This window comes from Danaus plexippus, chromosome Z (assembly GCF_018135715.1).
Source record: "Danaus plexippus chromosome Z, MEX_DaPlex, whole genome shotgun sequence".
In the NCBI taxonomy this organism is placed as follows: domain Eukaryota; kingdom Metazoa; phylum Arthropoda; class Insecta; order Lepidoptera; family Nymphalidae; genus Danaus; species Danaus plexippus.
The window spans coordinates 15,821,501-15,840,039 of NC_083559.1; the positions used below are offsets into that span (position 1 = coordinate 15,821,501).

The 18,539-nt window shown below is 45.7% G+C and overlaps 3 protein-coding genes across 7 annotated transcripts; 2 read left to right on the forward strand and 1 right to left on the reverse strand.

Moving 5' to 3' along the window:
- Nucleotides 1-475: 475 nt before the first annotated feature.
- LOC116777149 (phosphorylase b kinase gamma catalytic chain, liver/testis isoform) lies at nt 476-5,639 on the forward strand. Of its 3 annotated transcripts, none has more exons than XM_032670534.2 (12): nt 476-622; nt 746-876; nt 1,159-1,334; nt 1,532-1,664; nt 2,497-2,648; nt 2,772-2,862; nt 2,986-3,015; nt 3,108-3,214; nt 3,281-3,378; nt 3,690-3,773; nt 4,323-4,484; nt 4,683-5,639. In XM_032670534.2, exons 2-12 carry the CDS (start codon nt 785-787, stop codon nt 4,815-4,817), a joined length of 1,260 nt encoding a protein of 419 aa, XP_032526425.1. In that variant the 5' UTR covers nt 476-622; nt 746-784; the 3' UTR covers nt 4,818-5,639. The 3 variants fall into 3 exon arrangements, with proteins under 3 accessions (XP_032526425.1, XP_061382159.1, XP_032526426.1); XM_061526175.1 differs by having other exon boundaries at nt 486-617; XM_032670535.2 differs by lacking the exon at nt 3,690-3,773 and having other exon boundaries at nt 489-876.
- LOC116777153 (uncharacterized) lies at nt 5,635-6,889 on the reverse strand. Its single transcript, XM_032670538.2, has 2 exons — nt 6,761-6,889; nt 5,635-6,686 (listed from the first exon to the last, which is right to left on the reverse strand). The coding sequence occupies exons 1-2, from the start codon at nt 6,851-6,853 to the stop codon at nt 6,009-6,011; spliced, it is 771 nt and encodes a 256-aa protein (XP_032526429.2). The 5' UTR covers nt 6,854-6,889; the 3' UTR covers nt 5,635-6,008.
- On the forward strand, nt 6,229-18,466 carry LOC116777147 (max-binding protein MNT-like). Of its 3 annotated transcripts, none has more exons than XM_061526174.1 (11): nt 6,229-6,366; nt 9,719-9,964; nt 12,638-12,911; nt 13,650-13,890; nt 13,986-14,162; nt 14,271-14,399; nt 14,485-14,562; nt 14,653-14,728; nt 15,508-15,576; nt 15,658-15,755; nt 15,848-18,466. In XM_061526174.1, the coding sequence occupies exons 2-11, from the start codon at nt 9,817-9,819 to the stop codon at nt 15,950-15,952; spliced, it is 1,395 nt and encodes a 464-aa protein (XP_061382158.1). In that variant the 5' UTR covers nt 6,229-6,366; nt 9,719-9,816; the 3' UTR covers nt 15,953-18,466. The 3 variants fall into 3 exon arrangements, with proteins under 3 accessions (XP_061382158.1, XP_061382157.1, XP_032526422.2); XM_061526173.1 differs by lacking the exon at nt 6,229-6,366 and adding an exon at nt 7,592-7,732; XM_032670531.2 differs by lacking the exon at nt 6,229-6,366 and adding an exon at nt 7,890-8,030.
- The last annotated feature ends 73 nt before the right edge of the window (nt 18,467-18,539 follow it).

The window sequence follows — 18,539 nt, forward strand, 5'->3', positions numbered from 1 at the left end:
TGGCGAAAAAAATCTATTTTTATAAACAAAAATGTTTAAATTAAAGGCAAATTTATTTATTTCTGTTAAGTTTTATTGGATTCAAATAAGAATATTTATTCCAGAATGAAAAATAATATTGTTGTTTATGGAATATATTTTTAATAATTACTGGAAATAGAATGAAGTATAAAACTTTTGTAAACAAAGTGCAAAAATAAAATTCATGATTTAGATATGAGACTTTTCTTCTTTCATTTAAGACTTGATTGTACTACTGTTCAATTAAAATAATTTTATTTTGAAATTAATTTTATAAAAATAAGGACAATTCAATATAATATTCCTAACTTTTTTGTATTGGCACTGGTAACTTTTGGTTGAAGAAATAATTTAACAGATATGTTTAAATATGTTATAAGAAACACCAAATATGCTAATACCTACCAGAGACAAATCTAACTGAAAATACAGATTAAAAATGATTATAATTTTCTATTGTCAATCAATAAAAAGAATATTTTTATTCTTTCATATTATTACTATTGCTGTAAAAATAATTCAAATTAAACGGAGTCTTACACATTTAGATGTGAAAATAAAATAAAGTAGGGTACCCTAATACAGGTGCAGACACGGTGAAGTAAAATCTAATACTTCGATTGAAATTTGAATCGAGTACTCGCATTCTTTTCTGGCTATGGATGTTACTATTAACCTTTCGTCATTGTGATTTGTGGATAATTATTATTTTCTATTACTAAAGTGTCAGTGAAGTAATAAAATAAGTGCCGACAAAATTAATATGGCCAAGGAAGAGGATGATGATAATTTGCCAGATAAAGACGCAGCGAAGGAATTCTATGCAAAATATGAACCTAAAGAAATAATTGGCAGGTTCGTTTTGTTTCGATGTTTCTACAGACTTCTTTAACATTTATCTTTAGCTAATGAATTGACTTCATGCCAACTTATACAACTCTCAGAAGTTTAAAGGTTTCTAATACCTACGTCGTTTTTAAAGTTTTTGTGACCTTGACATAGTAAAATTTACCATTGTTATGAAAATATAATTTGGCTTTTATAATTTGCTTCGATTTTGAGATCAGAACATGCTATTCTTTAATTACCATTGATAATATGCTGGTTCAATTAAACTTAAAAGTTATATTTTGTTAGAGGAATAAGTTCAACAGTCAGAAGATGTGTGGAGAAGGAGACGGGCAAGGAATACGCTGTGAAGATCATAGACCTCAGCCAGGAGTCCCAGGATGGAGTCGACACACACACAATGAGAGATGCCACCCGTCAAGAAGTCAACATCCTGAGAATGGTGGCCGGACATCCTTATATTAGTGAGTGAGTTTGATACACACTCATTATCATTAACATAATACCATACAAGCTCAATAATTGCATAATATACAGTCACAATCTATTTTTCATGGCTCCAAATTGGACATGTTGCTATAATGTATAATGTGTTTGTCTGTACATCATTTGTTTAGTCTTATAGGTAATAATAGTTATCATTCGATGACCTTATTTCCAGTTGAACTGCAAGACGTGTTTGAATCAGAGACATTTATATTTCTGGTGTTTGAGTTGTGCAAGAACGGAGAGTTGTTTGACTACCTCACATCAGTTGTCACCTTGTCGGAGAAGAAAACACGGTACATCATGAGGTAAGTAACTAAAATACCATCTAAACAACTATACATATTAAAAATGTATACGTTTTACTATTGCGTTGCGAAATACATAGCAATATTCATTACTTGTAAGTATTGGATGTTAGTAAGCTGGCGATTTTATCATGACAGGATGTGAGTCGTTATCTAATAATGACTGGATGCAGGTACGAGGTCGGGAGTATACAGTCGATATGAAAAACATTGAACTGTCGCTTGTAGTTATATTAAGCTATACAATCATTATAATAAAATTATGTATTTTAGGTAAACAAGACTCGGCTATATCTTTTGTATGTGTGTGTTCTACTTAAAGTGTTTTTCATAGATGTATAAATACCTCTATTAAGTTGAATTTATCTATCTACTGCTATACGTGAATATTTTGATATGGCACTTTATAGATTACTGAATACGTCCAGTGAGAGTTGGGTCGCCAGCTGTCTGAAACTAAACAATAAACACAATACACATTAATCTTTACACAATATATATATATATATATATGGGAAATGTCTTTGTTTCTCAACCTTTTTGATTCAAGATTCCTTCATTTTACTCTTGTTTGTCAGCTTGCTTGCTTGTTTAGCTTGTCTTGACAGTCAGCTACGACCGGTAGTGTTTTTTATTGTGTCCGTGCTAGTTATGAAAGCCAACTTTAATGCTACGTGATATAACTGTTGTCTGATGAATAGAAGTCAATTTACATAATATACTATATGTACTGAATTGTTCCTGTTCATATTATTCTATTAGACATATTATTCTATTAGATGTATATATGTATATTTATATAAATATATTTAATATGGAGTTGTATAATCAGACAGGTGCTGGAAGGTGTCCGTTCCATCCACAGTCACGGGATCGTCCACAGAGACCTCAAACCTGAGAACATACTGCTTGATGATCAGCTCAATGTTAAGATCACGGACTTTGGCTTTGCTAGGATGCTGCAGAGAGGGGAAAAATTATTTGGTGAGTCTAACACACTATTTATGTATAACCTTAACATTGAATTTAATTACTCGTTAATGCAGTATCCGTATGAGAGGATGTTTATCAGTTTCACGAGGTTTATCTATACTCTGTATGTTCCAGAGCTGTGCGGGACTCCTGGCTACCTCGCACCTGAAACATTGAAGGCCAACATGTTTGAAGACGCCCCGGGCTACGGCATGGAAGTTGACATGTGAGTGTACTTCATGAGCTGTACATGCATATAATAAATAATTTAGATGCAATTAAATGTTGCCTTCATTATTAATGTTATTTGTATAACGACAATAGTCTTACGTGATATATCATTTCACAGATGGGCCTGCGGCGTCATAATGTTCACTTTGTGAGTACTATATTGATAGTTGGTATATTATATACGAGAAGTGTCAGTGAATAAGTTGGTCTGTGTTATATACAATGCGTTCATGGTTGTAGACTGGTGGGCTGTCCGCCGTTCTGGCATCGGAAGCAGATGGTGATGTTGAGGAACATTATGGAGGGAAGATACTCCTTCACCAGCCCCGAGTGGGCTGACATATCAGGTATACAGGCTGTCGGTGCATCAAAGGCATTGTTGAGACGAGTGTTTGACATGTTTGTCGTTGCAGAGGATCCCAAGGACCTGATCCGCCGCCTGCTGGTCGTGGACCCCGCTCAGAGGATCGCCCTCGAGGACGCGCTCACTCATCAGTTCTTCCACACTAAAGTATGTGACGTCACACATCACACAGATAAAGTATCAATACTCGGATGGACTGTCCCATACATATCTATATTATATTAGCACAGCGCTTGTTTTCAACATCTAGTAAGCTTTCTATCCAACGCTGTTTGTATGATCGCGACCTCGTATTGTAATTTGGACACTTGCTTTGAATACCAGCTTCTGTGAATAACGTACAGTGCAGACACAGTTGTACGTGGAAGTAGCCTCCGAATGATATGCGAGGAGGACAGCTACTGCGTGTGTGTTTGTATATCAGTGATCTGATGGCATGTTTTGATGTTCCGTGTTAGCTTTGGGACCAGGACATGACCCCGTTGAAGAGGTCCTTGTCAGGTACCAGCAGGAAAATGTCCAGGATCGACCAGATCGCCATGGTATGGGAATGTCTTATAATATTATACAGGGGGTTAATCATGACGCACTCTTACTATACTAGTAACTTCGCTATTAGCTAGTAACTTCGCTAGTCCGTAGTGCACGTCTGTAGTGATGCTATCAGCACATTGCCTTCGCTTAACAATAAGTTGCTTCATTATACTAATATATTCGTAACAAATAATAAGGTTGAGCTGTATCTAAGAACTCATCGTTTTTATCCGATGTCTCCATCACCGTACAGCCTCTGCCCCTCAACTGAACTCCCTCTAACAACAATACTAATGTCAAATGCCTATAGATAACATTATCAGATATTCTCTATTAATAACATTAGCATTAGTTACCAGTATGTCATTAAATTTAATATACCAACTCCCCCAGATGTTTTAATTTTCAATATATAAACGAGACATCGAAACGAGATAAACAATGTAATCATACTGTGCATTTGATTTGTTGGTGGTGTAATTAAATGATCCCCGTTTGTGTTTGTGTTCGCATATAACTGTGTTGATTGTGTCTTTGGTGACATCTGTGCTGTGTAGTCATTGAAGTCAGGGGTGTGCACTCCTCGGTCTCGTCTCCGCGTGGCCCTGCTGGCGGTGCTGTCCGCCGTTCGTCTCCGTCGTCTACCGCACGCGGCCGCACGGTCACTGCCGCTGGTCGACGCCGAGACCGACCCGTACAGCGTCCGGCTGCTCAGAAAGGTACCCACATGATGTGCCCCGGCCGATCAGATTGACGTTTGAAAGTTTTGAAAAATAAAATAAAATAATATGTTCATTATGAGTAAATACGTAGAAGAATGCACCGCCACTTCTACAAGGCTCGGTCAGAAGTGCTAAGTGCAAAATTGATAAATAAATATATAAATATGTGTGTATTGTATGGTTATCGTCTACCAGGTAATAGACGGCTGTGCGTTCCGCGTGTACGGACACTGGGTGAAGAAGGGCGAGGGGCAGAACAGAGCGGCCTTGTTCGAGAACACGCCGCGGACCGAGCTGAAGAGCTTGTATGTCAGTAACCTGAGCCGATGAGGCGCAGACACACACACGTTCGACGTTAGGTTAGTGTGAGACAAGCGTACGTATCTATATATGATGCTCCCCCAATGCGACGAGGATATAATCTCAGTCATCAGGGAATCAAGTGTAACCCAGCAATAACTACATGCCTAGATCCTAATAATATATATATTACGTTGTATGTATGTTGATACTGGTGAATTATTTTTGTATTTGAAATTTGGCGAGTAATATACAAACGAGAAAGGAGCTCAGAAAAATATTGTTAGTATACAAGATCAATGTTAGTAAATATTTTGAAATATATATTGGTGTATAGTGTAGAAGAAATTAGGAAGGAATTATTGTATGGAAACGAAGATTTTTTTTATATATGTGTGTGTGATCCCATACCTTCCGACAATATCTGTCGCGTCTCAGCCCCCCCTGCGAGAAGTGATGTCTTATAAGAATAGGTCAGGAAACACTTTTATCGAACATTAACTGTAGTATGTCTAGAAAGTTAGCTGTGTTCGTTTGTTATGATAGATATATTATCTGTGGTGCAAATTTTTTTTTATACTTTTTAATTTATAAAATATTTCACTTGTCGATTTAACACGATATCGCACGTTATTGATAATTACAATGAAAGGTTTTCTGTGTTCCCTGTTACAACTCTGTTCGTATTAAATTTCCTTCTTTTCGAAACTTACAAGTCAGATGAGATAACTTCTTTAGGATAGGCTTATATCATCGGTACCTAATCTATACATATATATTATACTGTTATAAATAGTTCCTAGTAAGTTTTGTTTTTCTTGTTTCTTGTAGAAATAAAACACGTGTGTAAAAGTTGTGTAATTTATTTACAATCACCTATTATCATATAAATGTTCATACATTGAAAAGTTTGTATGAAAAGCGCGCCATTCAATATGATATCAATTCAACGTCTTAGGAGTGGGAAGTAACGTGCTCGAAGTGGTTTGTTCACGTGAAAGTATAGAACAAGGATGTGTCAATAGTGACTCGTTATACACACTCACAAACAATCATATACACGGTACACACACACAAATACAGGGCGATCGTTCCACGTCGTAGATCGAAAATGATTGCGAACTGTTTAGAATGAAGAATCACAAGATGACGACGGTGATGGAGGTCGAGGAGGATGAGGAGGAAGGAGGAGAGAAGAGGCACGTGCGAGACTCCGGCTCGCTACAGAGTACAGGAACAGATTACACAGTACAGACAATAAACAAAGCGCGCCGCGTCACAAGCCTTCCCCGCTACCCGCGCATCGATCGCATTCAACAACCGGCCGCTCTGATTCGTTGATATGAAGGCCACGTGATGCGCGCGCAGGCTGGGGATTGGTCGCCGCGAGGCTCGGCCACGTGAGTCGCCGGCGGGCGCGTGGCCGGCCGCCAGTCGCGGCGTGACAGCGGGCGCGCCTGGACCGCGCGGGCCGTGCCGCCTGCCGCTACCCGCCTGCCGTCCGCCGCCATGAGCCTCCTCGACACGCTGCTGGAGGCGGCTCGCTTCATCGAATTGCAGGAGCGGCGTCTCCGGGCCGGTAAGTGAGCGCCGGCCCGCGCCCGTCGCCCGCCGCCCTCGACCTTGAGCCCGCCCCGCCCCACGTAAACAAAGGAACTCCGCGTACCCGCTCGCCCCTCGTCCCTTGGCTGGCGAATGTTCCTTGTTCCTTCCTAGTGTCGTTTCGTGGTTGTGTCGAGTGGTGGTGACGTCACCTCTCCCCGGTGGTGGACGGTCTTCGGTCAGCTGATCGACTCGTGTCGCCGTGCAGCGGGCCGCGGGTGAGGGGCGAGGGTGAGGTACGTGGAGGTGTGAGGGGAGGGCGGCGGCCGCGGTCGCCATGCGCACGCGCATCCTGTTCTATACCGCCTCATACATGTAACATACCACGGTACATACAACATATATAACATAGAGAAATACCTATTACCCACCAGACTACTCTTGTTGTGATCTTCATCACCAATATGTCTCTCCTCCCGGTACAAGTACAATACCTGTAGTATGATGAACAGAACACACTCCATTGACACTCGGCGACATATTATAATGCTACAATAATGAGATGTATGTAGTATAATAGTCAACTACGTCTGTGGTTACTCTCGGTGCGAGCCCCGTGCTGTGCTGTACAGTGAGTGTATGTTTGTCTGTGTAACGGTTCGCGAGTCGTTTTCTCTCGTGACGTCGCGCGGCCTACATCTAGAACATAACGAGCGGACGTCGCTCGAACATAATGTAATATGTTAGCGTCGCCTTGTATATAACGAGCGTGTCCTGGCTGACTGTCCGGTCGTTCGGAGAGCTCCCGGGGGGCGGGGGAGGGGGGCTGCACGGTGCACTGTGCACGGACCCAAGGTCGACGGACGCACGCATGCGCGGACCCCGGGACCCTACACACACACGCACACTAGAGACGGACGGACTGACACAGATATTGTATGAAGAGGGCCGCGACAGTAACTTGCTGGTGGTGGTGATGGTGACGATGGTGGTGGTGGCGGTGGCGTAGTATATCAAATACATTGTAGTCGTTGGCGGTCTAACTATCGTCCTGCGTGAGCGTGCCTATGTGTGTGTATGAGTGTGCGCCTCTTACCCCGCTCCCTTCCCCGCTTCAAGCCACTCGCCCTCCGCGGCGTCCGTCGTCAGTCGGTCGCGGAGCGCGGTCCATGTCGGTCGGTTGTACGCCGCCTGTCAGTGAACAGCCCTTGTGTCCGCGGCTCGTGTTCGCGGGAGCCCCGCCGGCTGCGTGTATTAATAGCGGTCGTTATCACGGCGACCTCGAGGACGAGCCGAGACGCCGCGAGGTCGCCGCCACCTGCGCGCCTCTCGCCGTCCCCTCCCCACCCCTCTTCGTCCTCGTCCTCTGATCTGTTCATCGTCAGCTCGGTTTTCTTGCAACGGTAAAATATATCACTGTTTTTGTTCCCCCTACCATCCTGTATGTCGTAGTAAATGATCGGTCTCCACCTTTGTTTATATTATCTCCTGCTTTCTGTCTCTGTCCCCTCGTTAACAGGAGGTGACATCGTCATATTTCTGATGGACCGTACGTCACCTCCGTCTGTTCTCTCTGTGCTCTATACCCGGAGTTTCCGATGTTCCTGATCAGCCCCGTCCTCCTGGTATCGGTACCGGTGTTCTCTCCTCTCTCCCCGTGCGCCCGGGGCCGCCAGTCACACAGTGTAGTCAGAATATAAGGTCAGTGTGACGAGGAAGCGACTAGTTTCAGGACATGCCATGATCGTACTGTGTACAGTGTCACCCTACACTCCCCCCCCCGTCCCTCGCCCCTCCACCTCCGCAGTAATATATATTCGTCCTGTGTTTTGATTACCATAATGTGTAAACATGAGGTAACGGTGAGTCCGCGCCCTCATTGTAAACGATGTATGCGTTACCATCGAACGCTCCACGCGGCTCTCGGCGGCTTGGCTGTGAATTACGTAACACGTACATACACACAGAGAGACATACAAACACACACGCGGTACACGTGTCCGCCGCACATGAGTTATGTAATAATTACTAAACAGAAACACGCACACAAAAACATAGACACACACACACACACACATACATACATACATACATGCACACATACATACAGACATACATACATACATACACGCAATCGTTACAACACTGTGCAGAGCTAGGTTTACGTAGTCGCGGATTTGATCATAACAAACATCTCATGACTCTCCGACACATCATATAATAAGAACTTGGAATCGATCGTACTTTACGGACGGACGGATGGACGGAATACCAGTGAACTAATCGGGTCCACCTCGGCTTCGAGGAACCCTGTGACATCACGGCTTAGTCCTGGCCTACGTGCTAGGTGTTAGGTGTTAGGGACACGGGCCACACACGGACAGACACACGGGACATTCGCGATACAGACAGACACTCGTGACACGTTGGAGACAGACAAACAGTCGGGACTCGTGCGGTAACGGACGGACAGACGCCAGATACACAGGACACAAAAACAAACATACTCTACACTCTAGACTCACGGACACAGACACACAAGATACGAGCGACACACGGGCGGACACGCAGGACAAATGTGACATACGTACAGACAGACATACGGAACTTTCGCGACACACAGACAAACACACCGCACATAGGACACGTGTGACTCACGGAAAGACACATAGGACACAAGCGACACACAGCACACAAACTCTAGACATACGGAATATGCGCGACACACAGACACATGGGTGACTTGTGACACACGTACAGACACGATCGCTCCACTGTCAGCTGTCACCTGCCTCTCGCCAGCCGCCACCTGCTGACCCGTGTGTCACCTAATGTTCTCTCATATCGGTGTCACCGTCGCCTTTCCTGTATATGTGTCTGTGCGTGCGTGTGTGTCTGTCCATGCATGCGTGTCTGTGCGTGTCCTGTACTAGACCCAGTGAACTATCTCTGTATGGCAGTAGTCGTCGTCGGTCGTGTCACGTACCAGGGCGACATCGCCGTGTCGGAGGTTCGGATCGCTCGTGACTGTTTCTCCTCGTCAGCCGAGCCTCAAGGTGCGGGTTGGCGGGAGGGGGGAGGCTTCGTGTCGTCGGTGCACGTGTCCCCACTGGCCCGCTCCCCCCGCGGCTCGCTCCGGCCGTCCTTCCGTCCGCTCTAATCGTCCGTCTCCGTCTCTCTCGCGGTGCGGACAGTCTCCCCTTTCCTCTGTCTCGCTCCGTTCCGCCCCTTCCCCGCGCCCCGGCCCACCGGTCGTCTGTGTCGGGCGCTCCGTCTGTTATTTCTATATCAGTCGCTTGCCGTCCGCGCCGGTGTCGGCGAGCTCCCCCCTCCTCCCTCCCCCTTTGCTCTCCGCACTGTGTCACCCGCGCCCCTCGCTTGCCCGACAGGTCCGGCGTCGAGTCCCACGTGCGGAATCGTTGATAACGGTCGGAGTATGATAACGCGGACCGGTGTAGCGTAGAGGAGACTCGGGCCGGGACGGAGGATGGGCGTACTCATGGAGGCCGGGGAAGAGGATTCGGTCGCCGGGGAGACGCGGAGGAGGCGGTCCGGACCGGGGCCGGCTCGCGGCCGGGTCGGAGAGGACAGGCTCGCGAGACCGCCTAAGAAGAAGTGGATCGAGGAGTATCTAGGTGAGTCGGAGGACCATCGCGCACGGTCACACGGCACGGCGGCGAGGGACACCTCGAGCCGGACCGGGCTGTGACACGACTCTACTCGGTTCAGAGAAGTGTGTCGACATACAGACAGACAGACACATACTCATACGCAGTACTACTAACGATAGATGATTCAAATGTTTGGTTATTAAATGATAAGTTTATGTTAACTGAGATACACGGGGAACGCGGCAGGATGAGTGGTCGGTAGGTGGTGGACTGTGGGTGGTGGGTCGCGCCCGTCGAGCCGAGGCAAACGAGGTCGCTCGGTGTATTGTTTTCGCGTGTCCATGGTTCACGCAGAGACGATTCGCTGCGTGCCTTCCGTGACCCCGTGCTCGACAACAACATTGATGTGGTATAAACTCCACCTGACGTCTGTGTCCCTGGTCCTCCCGGCGACTTGCGACGCGACCATGGCGTACAGTGTCGTATCGTATCATATTATTATATCATATGGTATCATATCGTATCGTATCATAATGAACGATCGACGGCTCATGAATGAGACGGCTTCCAACTTTCTATGTTCCGTTAACGTTTGCAAATCGTCAGTGAGGTCACCACCGTTCACTGAACGCCACGAGACACGTGTACCGAGCGACTCGCGTCAAACGCACACACCTGCACACACACTCTCTCGCACACACACACACACACACACACACAGTCACACACACAACACACACGCACATACACGCACACACAGACTCACGCATGCACATCATCCTCGGTGAACTGACTCTGCTGCCGTAGAGACAGCTCCACCCTCACCAGGCTGGTGGCTCGTCAAGCGCCGCCATCTTGGTGCATGCCAGTGAGCGGAGTGAGGTCGTCGACCCCGCCCGGCTGTGATAATACATTCATGATAAACTAATACATTCCGCACCTCGCTCTCCGGACGGTCTCTAGGAGACCGCTCTCTCTTACCGGGTGACACCATGAGATGGTCTCTCTGACCTCGCACACAGCTGGTGCCCTCACACATCACCCATGTATTATGTAATTTATATAATGAAGTCAATGTGAGTGAACGTCGCGTCCGTCCTATCTATTCCTCCGCCGCATGGAGGTCGCGAGCCTCAAGCGCGCCACGTTGCGCAAAAACGACCAGGAGTGCAGCGGCGTGGAGGAGTCGCGGGAGGAGCGCGTACAGTGCACGGCGCGGGAGGACTGCTGGGTGTGCGACCGTACGTGACGTCACCGGCGCCCTCCACGTTCCATGGAACGGTTTCACTTTCATACTGAGTGTATAGCCGATGATAGAGATAATGTAGAATGTGCGTCTAAGTAGACCCGAGGACACCGATCACATACCATATACACAGTCTATATACTCAGCTCGATGAGAGACAAGGGCATCTATTCTGAATTTCGGTTTAATATCACACCAAGTCGACACACACATCACACCATAACATACCACACAGAAAGGTAGTGGTTTCCTTTTTAGTGTAGAAGTACATACTTCCCATTGTTCAAATAAGTCACACGCATGAATAAATAAGGTTTGCAAAAATCTCTGCCTAGCTATATTATGTATAGCTGCTGCTACTAATTTAGTGTTGTAACATATCGCACAAGGGTAATACCAGGAGTGCAGGAATGACGAGGAGTTACGCGATATGAATATCTCGAGTTATACGCATTAAGTGAGAAGTCAAGACAATGTTATTTATACCGTGTGGAAACGTTCAAATGTATTGTGGTGCTCTATATTCTTTGTATTGAATCTATCGAGTCATCGGCTGTATGTGTGTTTGTTATGTAACGCGAAAGCGAATGTCCACAAATATGCGAATATCAGCGAATGCCACTGCGAATATTCCTTACATATGTAATGTGTAGTGTATTTCAGGTCGACCTAATACGCAGTGTGTTCTGTAATATATGTAAATATTTGCCTTTCTTTTGTACGTTGAAGATTCTTTTGTGATTTGTTTGTGTTATCAAATTTGTGTTGTTCATTTTATCTATATTATATTTTTCCATTAAGTATTCTTTTCATGTATTTTCTTTTTATAAAATTCCAGGCTTTGACGATGTTTAGTAACAAAAGTTAATGAATGTGATTATTGTCTATTTCATCGAGTTACTATTTATGTTATCATACTGATAAAATAACTATTACCATTACACACTACACTACGTTATGACACTATTTACCTAGAAATTGCTATTTACTAAGTAACGTTTGATATGAAGCTGTCAGTTACATATGTTTCGAGTCTACTCCATTACAACAATCAGCTGACGTTCGCGCGTGGACTGCACGCGTCACGGTCACCGCACGTCATTCACTGACCACGCCCACATCGGACGTCTCACTCACACCTACAGATACAGTGCGTGTGTGAGCGATGCGGAGATACTAGAGTCGGTCGTCAGGTCTAATGTAACATTAACCTTATGACGTACGCAATGGAGTCGTTTTTGCTGTAGTAGTTATATAATGCAGGGTCGTGGTTCCGTCCTTATCTCGCTCCCTCGTGAATAGTTTTCGCCGTCTCTTTCTGTCTGTGTGTGTGTTGTTGTGTGTAACCTCGGTTGGCACGAGTCTCCGCCACGTGTATGATCTCCTGGTATTTTACCGCCACCGCCTCGGACGAGCGAGCGAGTGAATGACGCGGCCCCGTCTGTTTACAGAGGAGGAGCCCGAGACGCCGTTGTCGTTGAGACTCACCGGGGTATCCGTGAGGCCCTTGACGCCGCCTGCCCCCGCCCCCGCTCCCGTTGCCGCCGCTGCAGCCGCCCGCCCCGCACCACCGGCACCCCCCGCCCCCGCCGCCGCCGCGCCGCCCGCCCCGGCGCCCCCGGAGCCGGCAGCCGCCGCCCCCGCGCCCCTCGCCTTCCCGCCTCACCCGGCGCCCCTCGACTTCGTACAGGAACATTCCAGGCCGCGACACACGAACGGTCACGGGTGAGTTATGATATCCTGGTGATAGAGATGACGCTAACAGCTGGATCTTCTCCTGTTAGAGGATGATGATTGGAGTGTATGCGTGTGTGTGTGTGTACTGTGTATCCCCACAGCCCAGATGCCGTCTTATTCCACTCTGTATTCAATGTGATGTAAGGAGGTCGTCACCGTATCCCTAATGCCCTCCTCGTCCTCGTCCTCGTCCTCGTCCTCGCCTCATGCAATAAACATTTACTGTAGGGTACGACACTATACTCTATATAATGAGTCCTGGGTGCGCGTGTGTGTGTATATATAAAGTCCCTCTCCCTGTCCCTCCGCCCCCTCCGCTCGTCCCCTCTCCTCCGCGTGCCCGTGGTAGGTCGCTGCATGCATCTCTAAGCTCTTGTATATAATCATTTCTTCCAATTCATTATTCAGGGCCCTATTCTGTGACTTAATGCGTACGTGATCTATTCAATTTATGTCCATGTTAAGACTCTGATCTCTCTATACATCATAATTGATTTGTTTATTTATTACAACGACACCTTCACCTGCATGTACACAGTCACAGGATAGTATCATATCGTATAGCTATATACAGTGTGATGAAAGGGAAAGGACATATCACCTTCAACAGGTGACACTCACCGAGGCAAGGCGACCGATTAGTGCATTTTAGATGTTTCATCATGTAGTTTTCCCATGTTAAAAGTTATATAAGATTCTGAGTGAATGTTGTGATGTTGTCGACAGACCGCCGCAGATCCCTTCCCCTCCGTCAGTGAGCAATACCGCCGCCGGCGGGGGCGGGGGCGGGGGCGGGAGCAGTGTCCCTCGCGCCGGCACCAGGGAGGTCCACAACAAGCTCGAGAAGAACCGTCGAGCTCATCTCAAAGAGTGTTTTGAGCTGCTGAAGAGACAGCTGCCGGCCGCCGGCGACGACAAGAAAACATCCAACCTCTCCATCCTGGGCTCGGCCATCAGATACATACAGGTGTGAAGTCATGAAACTGCTCTGGCAGAGTCTAGTGAGAGGCGTGCGGCGGGATGTGCAGTCCGAGAATAATCGGATCGGTCCGTGGTCGACAGGTGCTGCGGCGGAAGGAGCGCGAATGTGAGCACGAGATGGAGAGGCTGGCGCGGGAGAAGATCGCCGCCCAGCAACGACTGGCCGCGCTGAGGAGAGACGCCGCGGTCCGGGGGCGGCGGCTCGCGGCCCCGGACGAGGAGCTCGTGAACGGACAGTTGCTGGGGATGCCACTGAACGTGAGTCCTCTCGTACTGCTGATGCGAACGTCCACTGGCGGCGATCACTGGCGAATGCACGGAGACCCTCATCCGAAGTCGTCTCATCCTCGTATCCGTATGTTCCAGGCGGCGCCACCGCCCCCGCCCGCCGCCCCGGCCTCCTCGCGTGCTGAGTCTCCGCTGCGCTCCCTGAACCTGAGCACCAAACTGCGCCCGCTGCCCATACAGATCACACCGACCACCTCCGCACAAGTAGTGAGTGGAACACGTGATGTACATGCTTATACTAAAAGTGATATACATATATATAAATATTACGTGTATGTCTGTTTGTATACAGAGTGTGGAGGAGCCTGGTGTTACGTCCACACTGAACAGTTTGGTGCGACCAGCTCAGATACACCTGCCGCTGTCACAGGTGAGCTGCAGGCGGCCTTTCAACATTATTATATACTCGTACAGTTGTTACTTGTTGTGATCAGTCGTTATAGTAACCGTCGCATGGCAGGTGGTGGCGGGCGGAGGGCTGGTGGTAGGCCCCGCGTTGCAGTTACTGCCGGCCGGTCTACGTGTGCTGCATAATGGTAACGATCACTCCACTCTCCACATCATACTGTCTTTATCAACACCGGGGCAACCCGTTTCTTCCCACAACATTTAATATATAATCTGTTATAAGCTAAAGTAACCGAAACGTGGGGAGTATTTAGTTAAAATTACTTGTTGTTAAAATTACTTGTTGCTTTCGGTTAAAATATGCCGGAAAATCAACAGCGTGTGAGCCAATTACAATTGAACTCTCATACCCAAATCATTATTTAAAATGGAAGGTCATATTCAGTAGCTATGTTTCTAAACAACTTCTTACCCCAGTAATCTCACTGTTGGTGTAACCCCCTCCCCCCACATAAATGAGCTTCGATCTCTGATAAGGACCTTATGTTGAGAACACTCGCCCTTGGAGATCATTGACCTCTGACATGTAGGAACAGATCTGACTTAGGGACATTCAGGAACAGCTGGAACACTTGCAAATGAAACTGTTGTCAGTAAATGAACATTCAATATGATTGACTTTTTTTGGTTAAATTTAAATACAAATCGCTTAACTATAATAAGTGAAAGGCTGAAATTGAAAGTTTACGATATTTTCGGGACTACCAAATCCATAGATTTAAGATGAAGTTGTTTTACGAATTAAAAATTACATATTGTTTTTATTTTTAGTTATTTTGTAATCGGTTTCTGAAGACCTTAGATACGAGGTAGAGGGGCATGATGCTTGTAGCTAATATGCGATGTAATAACATTAGGTTATACAGCTGTTAGCTGGCGCATATAAATATGTCTGCTTATGTTGAAGGTGTAACAACGGATAGCAATAAAATGACTAAGGAGAACGGCATCGTGACGCGGCCACCGACATCATCAGGTAGGAGGGAACCTCCATAAACAGACATACATGCACACATGTCTTATATAGCAATATATAATGGACCGTAAACTCTTACAGATGGTGTTCTGGTCAGCGGTCTCGGGCCGCTGGTGATGTCACCGCCGCACACGCACACACACACGCACGTGTTGCACACGCACACGCTCACACACAAGGTACGCTGCCCCTCCTCCTCCCCCCTCCCCTCCCCCTCCCCTCTCCCCACACTCCTCCACAGTATCTATATGACCGAACGTCGTGTCCGCAGGTGGTGGAAGGCGGAGTGCCATTGGCCGTGAGCGCCCAGTACCTGTCCACTGCCATCGTGAAGCCGGTGGTGGTGGTGTCCAGCCACGAGCCTCGCCGCACGTGACAGGAACACACAGACAGACATACATACAGATATACATACAGAAGATATCACCCTAAGACTATTTTAATACATTATTATATTAATGTTTCAATGTCTATCGCTGGATAGTTTTTAATGTATTGTAATATATTATATATATATACTTATGTATGTATACATATACGTATGTATGTATATATATATGTATAAATATATAAAACTAAATGTAATTTCCAGTCAGTACGTTCATTCAATGCGAGTATCGACCGACATGTGTTAGTGTGTGTGTTTGTGTGTGTGATTGCGAGCGTGTGTGTATGCGAGTGTATGTATGTGTGTGTGTCTCATTGTTACGGCTGTGCGTTAACTTGTTAGATGGTTGTCGCGAACTTGTGTTCACTGCCTAATGTATGAAGCAATAATCGTGGTTCGGACATTGTTGACGAGTGTCTAGCGTCCTAGTGTCTAGTGTCTAGTGTCTAGTGTCTTACTAATGTCCAGTGAGTAACAACCGGCTGCCTATATTGTCCGAACAAACACACATCACGACAAGACACTAGCGAGCATATATATACAATACAAATGGTAATGTTAGTGTCGGAGTTAGAAGTGTATGTTTGGTAATAAGGTTATCAAACCATTGTCTGTTGTTCTTGATCGGAGCGACTGGAACAGGGAGCAAATATTATATATGAATGTAGACTATACCGCTGCTGATGTATACACGTCCTCTAGAACCAGCCCACACCCTGCCCACACCCGGCCTACACCCAGCCCACACCCAGCTCACACCCAGCTCCGTGTAAAGTACTCGTTATGTACAGACAAACAGGATAGAGTTTATTTTTTTTATATACATATATATATCTGTGATGTGCGTGTTGTCAATTCGTGATGTAGGATATGCGAGGCGTGTGTGTGTGTGTGTGTGTGTGTGTGTGCGCGTGTGTGTGAGGCGTGAGACCGCCGTCGCCGACCGGTTCTGCACGAGCATATTATTTTACGCATAACTTTAGTTAATTTTTATTAAGCACAAGTGACATGTTAACATATTTATATATTTATAGTGATGTATCATATATGTACATACAGCGGCGCTTTGAATGGTGCCGAGACGGAGACGGAGACGGGGACACTTCAACCGAGACGATCTTCCAAGCTGGAGGGACTCGTTACGCGATGTTTATTTTTATGGATAGTGATTCATTGCTTGTTGTTCGTTCGAAAGATCACGAGTCGTAGCTTGTTTACTGACAGTTCCAATACACAACGCTTCTTCTGCATCAATTCTTCTTCGCCTGGATATTCCGTCGGGCGTTCTCTTCTCTTGTCGAGGTGAACTTGTGTCGGTCCCCGTCTTTTTGTAATGAGCGGTGATAAGTTTTTGTATTCGAAGGAAGGCTAGTGACAATAAATCGTAGATTTACACTAGTGCTGGACACGCTAGTGCTTCTCCCGACTCGATATATTGTTTGTGAGGACGGGGAAGAGAGGGAGAGCCGCTGTATAGATATATATGATATATGTATGTATGTGTATGTATATAAGTAGAGCTTTAATATAAACGCCGGCGCGTGTCAGCCCGCGGGCCGTCCTACTAGTGTGCCTGTAACATTCTTGTAATACTTATGACAAATCATTGATATATCTGAATACTGTTATATAAATACAGAAATGAATTCATTGTTGAGGGATTTGCTATTGTTAAGTTTGGTCAGCAGTCCAGCTCTATGACGGACGAGCGACACGAACGAGTCCTTGTGTCGCGTGACGTCACGCCGGGTGACGTCACGTCACGCGAAGCAGATGTATGAACCGAGCCGTGCCAATGTCTCGTACAGACCTGACTTGTTTGTATATTGTGAAATTCGTTTAAATGTAATTATATTTTCCAAATGATGAGCTTACTATCAGAGTTCACATTATTTTTATATTCGAAGGCACTCGAATGCTTCACGTCGCCTTATAAAGCCTTACATGCAATAAGAAACTAAGTCAAACGACGTTCTTTTTTAAGGATATAAATTAAATTAATCATGTTATATTGGTTTTGGAGATGCTGTTTATAAGTTTATTGGAGTGATATTTTGTTGATTGTAATTATTGATGAGAACGTTGCGCTGAACCGCTCTCGCGCTCTCGAACCATCTCGAACCATCCGAGGGCAAATCGATCTATTACAGTATATATTGTATTCCTTTACACCGTCTGTGGCGGCGACCGCTCCGACCGCTTCATACGACATACAACAATAATAACACTATATTAAACGTATTAATTTCATATTATTTACACACACAGACATCGTGGTCGGAACCGTCGACGCCACTTAAGACTATTAGCTTGGAAGTATTTGTCAGATCGCCTAATGAATACTGTAGAAATGAGAATTGTATAAATATTATAAATTTAAGAGAGATAAAAAAAGTTATTTTAATTTTATTAACATTGCGATGCGAATGCTTATTATGTAAATATAATATCTTAGTGTATAAAATACTGATATATTAGAAATACAGGAAAAATACATATTTATGTGAAGTCTTTTATTAACATAGTTATAACGTGGAGGCGGTGGATGACTGGACAACCACTCGGTCGAAGCTGT